The 10872-nt window shown below is 42.5% G+C and overlaps 1 protein-coding gene across 1 annotated transcript in view; it reads right to left on the minus strand.

Moving 5' to 3' along the window:
• The window catches only part of C1H9orf135 (chromosome 1 C9orf135 homolog), a 92009-nt gene extending 89546 nt beyond the window's left edge, over nucleotides 1-2463 (minus strand). Inside the window, exon 1 of the mRNA XM_036176274.1 lies at nucleotides 2262-2463. Within this exon, the coding sequence (XP_036032167.1) occupies nucleotides 2262-2413 (152 nt within the window). The 5' untranslated portion in view covers nucleotides 2414-2463. The remainder of the gene's footprint in view (nucleotides 1-2261) is intronic.
• Between the last annotated feature and the right edge of the window lie 8409 nt (nucleotides 2464-10872).

Raw genomic sequence — 10872 nt, forward strand, 5'->3', positions numbered from 1 at the left:
TGCCTTGGCATCAGTCCCTGCCTCCAGGTCCCTGCCCTGTTTGAGTTCCGGTCCTGACTTCTTTCAGTGATGGAGCTGTGGAATGTGGAAGTGTAAACCAAATAAACCCTTTCCTCCCCAAGTTTCTTTGGTCATGGTTTTTCCTCATCGAAATAGATAGCGTATGGAGGACAGAGTGCTTTACAAAAATTATCTCAATGGTCTTCATTTCTCTTTCTGCATCCTAATGTGTAGTAAAGTGTGCGACACATAAATACTTGCTGAGCTGAATTTAATTCTCCATTTGAACCAAAGGAAAGCTCTATGCATGTCCAGGAATAGTTGAGCTGACTCTCCTACCCTTCTTTCTTGCCAGGCCCTGCCCCTTTCACATTGCTGCTCTGCTATTGATATCCATGCTGTTTACAAGTTCTTCAAAGCAACGGAAATGCAGAAGGCAGCCAAAGTGCCACCTCATTAAAAACCTTTTCTCATCAATAACTTATAGAGACGATGTCTATTATGATCCAAATCCTTGTGGTATAACAGGTCCATGGAAGAGCTAAGTGTTCTGCTTAACGGCCACGAAATAAGATATGTATGAAGCCAAAAGATGGTACTCAGGACTCCACCCCTGTCATAAGCAAGTACGCCATCAATGTGAAGAAGTCTGTTCCCACAATAAATTGTATTATTGAAAGAGTCTGTCTCCCTGGGTAGCTTTGGAATTTGTGCCTATATAACTTCTCACACTGAGTTTAAAGTAGGCAGAGAGAACACTTTGGAAGAAGAAATAAAGGAGGAATGAGTGGGCCTTAGAAATGTAGTGAGTAGACAGGCTTTCAAAAGTCTGAAGAACAGAAATGGCAGCGTCACAACAGTGCAGGAATGGTTGTGTCCAACCAGGCCTATGGTCGGAATCATTCATGTCTCTTCAAAGGCAACAGTGTAGAAGTAGACAAGACTTGTGACTTCTCTCCATTTTGGTCTTCTTACTTCCCTCCAATATTACAAATATCCCGAATGTAATTACTGTAAGAAACTTGACCCTCTTTGTTAGAGTTTCACTGCTTGAAGGGATGCCATGACCACAGCAACTCGTATAGAGGAAAACATTTCATTGGAGTAGCTTGCTAACAGTTCAAAGGTTCAGTCCATTATCATCACGGTGGGACATGGCGGTGTGCAGGGAAACAAGGTGCTGAAGAGGTAGCTGGGAGTGCTACATCTTGCAGGCAACAGGAAGTTGACTGTCATACTGAGCGAAGCTTAAGCAAAAGAGACCTTAAAGCCCTCCCTACAGTGACACACTTCCTCTAACAAGGCCACACCTAATAGTGCCACTTTCCTACGACAGTCAATTACATTCAAATGCCCACACCCCCAAAAACTGTCCACTTTTTTTCTAGTGCTGGCATTGCAGCTATTAACCACTTTAAGGAGAGAGAGAGAGAGAGAGAGAGAGAGAGAGAGAGAGAGAGAGAGAACCTAAGTGAATTCTAGGCACAATTTCCAAATCACAGAAGGCCAAATGCTTAAAATGCTTCCTGAAGTCTTGAGAGCACCATCTTCAGAAGAAGATGGACGTACAAGTGGGCTGTTCAGCTTTCCAGGGGAACACACAACCCTGGATCTTTATGTGGATTTGAAGTGTAACCAAGTAATAATAAAAAAAAAGAAAGAAAGAAATTAAGCAGAGTATACGCCAAATTTCCCTGGCCTTACCCAAGGTGAGACTAAACTTTGCTACCTCTGGCTGGAAGGCTCTTCATGAGTGATAGCCTGCGGGCTGCTGAGGGACTTCTCTCAAATGGGTCCCCTCCCCAAGCGTTGGTAGCGCTGCTCCTCTGCAGGGACCTGTGCCCCTTGCCAGTGGGCCTGGCTTTCTAATAGGACTCCCATGTACAAGTAAGCATGGTGTCAAGGGGGAGACTTTCAAGCCTGTTAAATGACCCCCACTCCTTTTGCCCGTGTAGACAGCTGAACTCCGGCTGGAGCAGGTCCTGCTGTGTGCTGGGGAGCAGTCCTGGAGAGTTCTGCTCACTTTGATAGGTCCCTGCTATGTGGAAGATCTTTCCCCTCTCTCTTCTCCGTACCACGTCTCTCTTGTTCATTTTCCCTATCTCTCCACTCTCCTTTTCTTTGATTTTTCTTCTCCTCTTTCCCATTCTCTCTTCTCCATTATTGTTTCCTGACACTCTGTTGGTCCTTCCCCTCCTCCTGCGGGATCCTTCTCCTCTCCTCCCTCCCTAGGACCCACGAATGGCGAGTATTTGGCTCACCAGGAATACACCAACACTGGCTTCGAGTATTTCTTGTGCTGAGAGCGGAGGGTTAGGGAGCCTTTGCGCTCCAGCAAGTTCGTGGGTCCAACCTCATAGCAGTGCTCTTTACTGTCGAAACAGTCCAGACACGAGCTTCTAAAGGTCCCCATGCCTGCGCTCAAGCTGAGGACAGACCGGGTTAGGCTTCCCTCAGCACCAGTCCAGCTCTGCGTAACAAGGACTAAGGTTCTGCGTCTCTGGTCTCCTAAGCAACCGGGGGAGGAGAGGGGCGCATCAATAGAGAAGGCGGAGTCAGTAGAAGGTGGGGTTTCTCCGGCTTTTCTAACCTGATCGCCTGTCTTCTGATTACTGGTTGAACTACATTTCCCAGGATGCAGTGAAAGTAGCAGTCTGCACAGACTTTGGAAGGCGGGCTGCAAACTAAGGATTTGTAGTTGCACTGGCTCGCTAGCCTAACCTAAACAAGGGGATAAGGGCAGGTAGCGCAGGGAATCAATTAAGGTGAAATAGCAGTGGCAGTAGTCTTGACTGGCCATCTGTTTCCGCCACACCTCCTCTCACAGTTATGTTTAACTGAAAGAGAGCAAGAGAAAACCCCAGTCCTAGAATATGACCTCCCTGTACAGCTCTATTGCCTGCCAAACAGTAGAGCCATTCAGCAAATGAGATGAACAGTTTGAGCAGCCAAAGGCTCGGTTCCAGTCCCAGATGCAGAGCACTGCCTTCTTCCTATGACAAACAGCGCCAGGATGGAACTGTGCAGTGTGGGGGAGGGGAGGAGCAGAGAAGGGACTTGGTCCCTTTGGAATACGGAGACCAAACTACTTCTAGGCAGTTTAGGACCTGGAATTCCACTCCCAGAGTCTACAAGATCTTTATAACTTCTGACATTTTGTGTCAACACTAATTCTTGTCATTGTTGTGTTGTGTCTTCCCAGTGTCAAATGAACAAATGTGAATGATACCCTTTACTCAGAATTCCACAGATCCCAGAAGGCACTGAAAGTTCGCCTGTCTGGAGAGGCATGACAGACTTCTCTAGCGTTCAGGAGGCTGAGGTGGGGTGCCTAAGTTTGAGACTAACCTGGGATACATAGTGAGGCTCCATCTAATAACTAACTAAACAAATATTTTTTAACGAGCTTAAAATTCATATGAACCAATCAGAAGAGTAGTACTTATTTGGTTCCTGATTCAAATATACAATATACAAAAAAAAATTGAAATGAGCCCATTTTCATAAAAAAAAATCACACACGCAAAAAATTAATAATAAAGAAGATATAAAGAAATAATTCACATTACAAATAGATTCACTTATCAAAGATGCATTGTATTGATGTCCATATTGAGGAGTTCTTCTGGAGCTGATTTCATAAATTTGATTACACACATCTTCCAGGTGTTTCCTGTGGCCATCGGTCATAGTGTGGATCCCAGGGATAGGCTAAGATCCTTATTTTGCTCACAGCCACGGCAATCCAAACTAACTGAAGTCAAATGCGTAGTCTCCAATCATGAGCCAAGTGCCAGCTGCTGCAATTTCAGCCTTTCCTTTTTGATAGAAGGAGAAAAAGAAGTGGACTTTAAAAGGGTTAATGAGCACCACATATCTATCCAACTCTGTCCAATCAAAGCAGAGAACAGTGCTGCCGCAGGGAAACAAAAGGAACACAACCACATTCCCTTTCTGTCTTAGTGTTTGTAGGGATCTAGCAGAGCCACTGTATCCAGGATAAACAGTAGAGTGGATAATTGTTTTCACTGTGTCTAGGGTAAACTTTGGAGTGAAGAGTTGTTTTCTAGAAGCACTTTGACCTTGAAGAATCATTGTGGAAAACGATGATTGTTTTCCAGGGTGTGTAGAATTTTTTCCTTCGGGAGCTTAAGAGCCTTTGCATGACTTTGGTCACAAGATGCTTCTGGCACACCTAAAGCTCTTGGATTCTTGGGTACTGCAAATGGTATACAATAAGGGCTAAAGTAGCAGAAGCATGTGATGCTTTCCTTGAGAGAGACATGTAGATTAGATTAGGGACCTTGGTATGAGGAAATACTTTACCCAAAAGACTCACGGATGGGTACTTTATCAGACACCCAAATGTTGGAGCCCACCTGTTATCTGGAAATGATATATTCTTATTCATCCAGATTCTGTCCATCTCTTCTTTCCTCTCTCCCTCATCCTTTCTTGACTTTTCCTCCTTTCGTTTCTTGCTTTTCAATGCCCTTGTTTTCTTCATCCCTTCATTTATTTCCCTCTCCGCTGTCTCTCTCCTTTCTTCCCCTCTTCTTCTTCCTGTCAGAGGTAGTATAAATTTGAGAGTCAGAATCCCTTCTCAGCATGATGAAGAAGAAGGAGAGGAGAAAGAGGAGGAGGGGAGAAGGAGGATAAAACTAGTCCCATTCAAGGTTATATACAAATGTGAAAGAAAAACAGCTGGACCTACAAGCAAAGTCCTGTAAGCTGGAGCCAAATTTTACGGCCCAGGAACCACTGAGGGAATCACTTGACAAAGGCATCAGTCTTCTTTCTTTTCCTCTGACTTCTGGGAAATTACCGACAGTTCAACTCGGCCGCCTGTTTTAGAATGATTTTAAGTCTGAGTGTGGTTCCTCTGTGTTTCTAATTTAGACTGGACCAATTAGGCCTCCACTTGCCCTCAAGGCATTGTCATTAACTGGTATTGATTAAGTGTTAGGATGCAACAGGCATTCTTTCAGAAACTCCACTGGCAACATGGGATTGATTTATTAAATATTCAACATCTAGTATTCCATAATTCATTATTTCCCTTATTTTAATATCTAATCTAGCCAATAAGTAAAATTCCCTGGCAGAAATGTCCATAGCTATCACGATAAAAATTTAATTTTGTAGAATAGTAATGACGTGCTCTAACATAAATGTAGATTAGAGCCTTCCTTAATATCGTACAAATGGCATATCCTTAATTATTTAAAGACGAAATATCCGCTGTCACCAGTGGTCTAAAGAGCCTTTCATTTTCCCTTTTTCTGCACAGTGTGGCTTTGATTTCTGGAAGTTTGCCGTTTGCCAGTAGCAAGGACTAGACGATTTAACCATGTTAACAGCTCTTAGGAAGAAAGGAGTCCGGGAAATCCAGGCAATATTGCTGAGGCTTTTTTGTTCCTCCTGCTCTTCAACCTGAATAAAGGATTACCCTCTCTCCTTAAGCAAGAGGCTCAGTAGGAGTGGGAGGAATTGGATGCCTTTTTGCTATGGGGGAAGGTGGACATTTTCTCTTTTCCCAACAAGCCCCGCCCACAGATGCTCAGCGGGGATGATGGGAAAGGTTCTGACAGTCCAGGCGGTTCCTGGCTGTTCAGGAAGACAAGTGTGCATTTGAGCCCGAAGCTCGGTATTGCCCATGGGGTTGAAGGGCTCAGGTGTGGAAAGCTTCCTGACCCTGGCTGAGGAAAAAAAAAAAAAAGCCCCAAAGGGAATAAAAGTCCCCCGCATTTGCTTTAATGTTAGGTCTGGAAATTCTCCAAGAAACACCAATGATTTCTAGATAAAGTTCTACTGAGGGCAGTGCCTGGGCAAGTACATACTTAATAACAAAGAACAGAGAACTGAGTCAATCCAACCCCTTAGGTCAAACAGAGATATTCTTGGACTTATGCAATGTGGTATGCAACTCGGAATTCCAGGGATACTGCTGACTTAAATATACATGAATCCCAGGCACTACAACCTTAGGACCAGTTTCTCTATTTCAGACTCTGACTGATAGAGCAGAGAGGATTCTAAAAATCTACAGAGCCACCTCTCGATTTCCTGCCTGAATCCAAGGGAATATGAAGATGATGCAATGTTGACTCTGTAGTTACATCACCTCACACGACAAAGGAGATTTTTCTGATGTACTAAAGAGCACCAATTACTTGACTTTGAGTTCATGGACAAGATATCTTATCATGAGGACAGTTTCCCTGACTGTGGCAGAAGAAAATGGAGGAGGAGTTTGAGGTGCAGAACCAGCACTGAAGATGACTGGGTTATGCAAAGTCTAAAGGAAGGGTCCAGAAGGCCAAGGCAAGCTGATGGCTAGCAGGAGAATGAAGGTGTCTATCCTACAACTACAAGGAACGGAATTCTACCACTACCCATGATTCTTCCCCATCTCCTCTCAAGCATCCAAATTAGAAGGCGATTCAGCTGACACCTTGGTTGGAGATTTATAAGACCTTAACCAGAAAATTCATCCAAGTATGGCCAGACTTCTGGCTTACAAAATGTTGAATTAATAAATGTTGTTGCAAAGCTCTTTGCATCTGTGGTAATGTGTTTTGCAGCAATAGAAAATTAAAAGAAGTGACATTTTTAGAAGTATCGTTTAAGAAAGGCAACCCCAAGCTGGAGAGATGGCTCAGAGGTTAAGAACACTGCTTTGTTCTTCCACAGGTCCTGAGTTCAATTCCCAGCAACCACATGGTGGCTCACAATCATCTGTAATGAGATCTGGTGCCCTCCTCTGGTCTGCAGGTGTACACAGAACACTGTATACATAATAAATAAATAAATAATATTTTTTTTTAAAAAAGAAAAAAAAAGAAAGGCAATCACTAAAAATGATGAGTTGTATCTTGCAGTGTAGAAGCCATCCTAGTGAGCAGAAATCCCCTGGAAAGGGAGGAGAATGTGACCAGGTGAGATTTTTGTAACTGACATAGTAGAAGAGGGTCAGGAGAACCTACTATTATACTCTCTTTGACCATGTGAGTGAATCCTTTCCTTTACCTTCAGGAGATGCTCTGAGTTTAAATTCTATACTTTACTCCATGTGAATTATTTTGACCCTGAATTTTCTTGTTTTCCATTAACATTGCAATTTCTACTCTGATTTGGGGAGTATCTTTTGCTTATCTTTTGCTATTGGTGTTCATAGGTTTGTTTGCTTTTGGGGCAGGGCTATTCCCTGTAACCCAGGATGGTCTCTCGTTCTCAATCCTCCTGCCTCAGTCCGGCTGGTGCTGGGATTACAGGCAGATAATCACCACCCCAAGCTTTTGGCTTACCTTTTTAGACTTAGCCTTCTAGATTTATTTAGAATGAGTGTCGTTCACAGAAAGAATGTAATTAATATTTTCATTTTATAGAAGGAAATTAAACTATTTATTTGGGTTATTGCAATTCATATTTTATATAATGGTTTTTATCCTCTTATAGTGTTTCCTTGCTGTCTTCTCAATTCAGCCTAGTCTATGGGACATGCCCGTTCTCCATTATATTTTTCATCAAATGAAAATGTATATCATATTCTTGTTTTCTTGGTAGCTCTTTTGAAGTTGTTTGAACATTATCTTTGGTCTGCCATTCCCTACTCTTCCATCAAGAGTGAAATGTTATCCTTGACAAGGGAGATGACAGGCCCGAGAAGAAGACATATCATCACAGACACTTACCTGATTAGGCTGAGCTAGAACTAGTTGGTCTTCATTCCCATATGAAATTATTTGAGACATGGAATTCATAGAATATCTCAGGCATCTCAGAGAGAAAGGAAATAGCCTCAGGTAGTGCAAGAAGATGTGTTTCTACCTGAATAGGAAGACAGGGCTGCCAAAGTTTCCTTGCTTATGTATTATCCAAGAGAAAGTGGCTGACAGCCATTCAAGTAGGATGGTTTCGAACTATGTGTGAAAATCAACTCAGTATTGGCAATCTCTTCTAACAAACCCAAAGGGAGAATGACTGGTTTGTTTTCCTTCAGGGGACTTCAGCATCCACCAAATCTAAACTCTCACACCCAGAATGTAACAGCACTTCCACAGTTCCCAGAATTACCTCTGAGCTCTGCACACAGCATCCTGTTCAAGGGCAGTTTGCCTGTAGGAAAGTTATGTCACCAAGGCCTTCAGCAAGTTGCCCAACACATCATCACAACAGCATTAATAGTTTTACTTGGATGACACAACCCTAAACACACAAGCACAGTGAGAACAGTCTCAAAGATTAAGGTTTACAGATAAAATAGGATGGTTGTGAAGGTGGTTTGGTATAAAGTACAGTGGCCACATGTTTGTTTTGTGTTTCTGGCTCAGTCTATTTCTCCAATTGCAGAACAGTTTAGAGTAGACTGAAAGTTTTGGCCATGTGATTCTCAAGGGCTTTGAGGAAACACTTATTCTGCTTCTACTGGGCTAAGTTTAAGAATGTATTTGGACTAGGATGCAGCAGTCTGTAAGCTCAAGGGCAGTGCCTGTGCCTGGGTTTATGGTACCCTTGCAACCATACTGCTGTATTGAGACATGAGGTATGCAAATGAACAATGATCAAACCGCATATAACAGTAGAACTCTGCCCCACAGTCTAACAATCTGTTCAGGGACTCTACCAGCCTGGAAAAAGGTGGCCTATTATAAGTCAGACTTACAGAAAGCTACATACCATGTCTAGTGACAGTCTCAGAAGCCACACAATGCCCCATATAATAATTGACCCCACATGGCTAGGACTTCATTAAATGATAGGGTCACTAATTTTGTCCCAATCTGCCTGCAACATCCTATGATAACAGTCCCCAGTCAGGGGACACTTCAAGCTTCTTTTTTCCCACTTTTATGCCTGCCTTTGAATTTCTGCCCAAATGCAAGCTATGGTGGCTAACTTTCACTACAGAAAACTCAGAATAAATAACTTTGTATATGCTCATTTTGCTAATCTTCATTTAGTTCTAGCATACAAAGCTGAGTTTAATGAAGGGCTTGTGGCTTCAGTGAGGAGCTGGGCAGAAATTAAGATTAATCTTCTTGGAGAACTCATTCAGTCTTAGTATGTAAGTCTAGGGGTAATGCCTCCAGAAGGACTAATTGAAATCTTTACTCAGCCATGTCCACTGTCAATATGAACTTTGTGGTAAGAATTTCAGAAGATTGAACCCCTCTCTGTCCTCTGGGGATGAATTTGCTGTACTCTGAGGTATATTCTAGTTGTGCTGATTTCTTTAGTACCTTCAGATAATTAATCAACCACACTGGATCCACCCCAGGTGTGTGTGTCTGCTCATCCCATCAGTTGTAGCTTACAAAAGACAAAGGTTAACATGACTGTAATAAACTACAGTGTAATACATTTATCTGACTGGGTAAGTAGTCTCTCTCTCTCTCTCTCTCTCTCTCTCTCTCTCTCTCTCTCTCTCTCTCTCCTGTGTGTGTGTGTGTGTGTGTGTGTTTGTGTGTGTGTGTGTGTGTGTGTGTGTAGGACCAAGTATAGGACCAAGGACAATCACAGATTCACATATGTTATTTGGGCGTTTTCTACTCTTTTTTTTTTTTTTTTCAGGATCTTTCATTAACCTGGAACTTGCCAAGTTGGCTAGGCTGGCTGGCAGGCTAACTTCAGAGATCCACCTGTCTCTGCCTCCTTAGCAAAGGTGGGTACTGGGATTTCCATAGTTACATATACTATATGCGTATAAAAGTTGAAATTAGCAGAAACAAAGGTGAAGTGTGGTTACCAAGGCATACAGTATGGGTAGAAAGTTGGGTAAACACTTCTCAAATGGTATAATATTTCAGGTAAGAGGAATAAATCAGCATGCTTACAACACACTAGCTATAGTTAATATTCTATGATAAAAGCTGGCTAATTTCATGTTTTCTCATTTTGGATATTTTCTTCATCAACATACAGCCACTACACTGTCAGTTATAAGAGCAAATGCCAGCCTGGTCTCCAAAGCAAGTTCCAGGAAAGGTGCAAAGCTACACAGAGAAACCCTGTCTTGAAAAACCAAAAAAAAAAAAGAGAGAGAGAGAGAGAGAGAGAGAGAGAGAGAGAGCAAACAAACAAAACCCTATTCATCCTTTCTTCAAAATATGTCTTCATTTGGGTCACTTTTCTCCAATTACTTCCATATTGGGCATCCTTAATCTGACACTAGGCTCTAAATTGTTTTTCCTGCTTCTACTACCATTCATTTTCCCACAGAAGCCAGAGAATGATAGTTACATCAACTGTATCTCAGCGTAACACAATCCAGTGGTTTCTCGTGACTCTTGAAATAAAATCTAAGTCTTTGTATTCCTCCCTGGCCTGATACATGAGTGTAGACCATGTATTTTCCCCAACTCCTTTTAGTGTTTCTCTCCCTTCTGTTACCACACACTTGGATCACTTCTGCTTGCAGAGTACCCTGGGATCGTTACCACATTAGAATTTTTGGTTTTAGTGTGCCATGGTTTTTAGTGTGCTTCCTAGACCATGCAGCCCCTCCTTTTCTGTATAGGCATTTCTCATCTATCACATTGTGTCCCCAGAAGCTCGCCCTAGACTGTCCTATATCTCCATCACAACCCTATTTTTCCTCTGATAGAAAGGTAAGTTTATCTTTTTTTTCTTTGCCTACCTCTTCATCGTCTTCTATAAAATATAATCACGTAAGACCTACTTTTCACTGACATGCTGAATCTCTAGCTCCTCTTAAAACACCTGGCACAGTATTGACCTAAAACATCTCCCCGCCCCCCCAAAAAAAGTTACATAACAGCTACCAGGTCCAGAAGTTCCTTCCAAGCATACTGACCACACCCGGAAGAGATGAGGTAACAGATTCACAGAACATTAATTATTGCCTGAATC

This window comes from Onychomys torridus, chromosome 1 (assembly GCF_903995425.1).
Source record: "Onychomys torridus chromosome 1, mOncTor1.1, whole genome shotgun sequence".
NCBI lineage: Eukaryota > Metazoa > Chordata > Mammalia > Rodentia > Cricetidae > Onychomys > Onychomys torridus.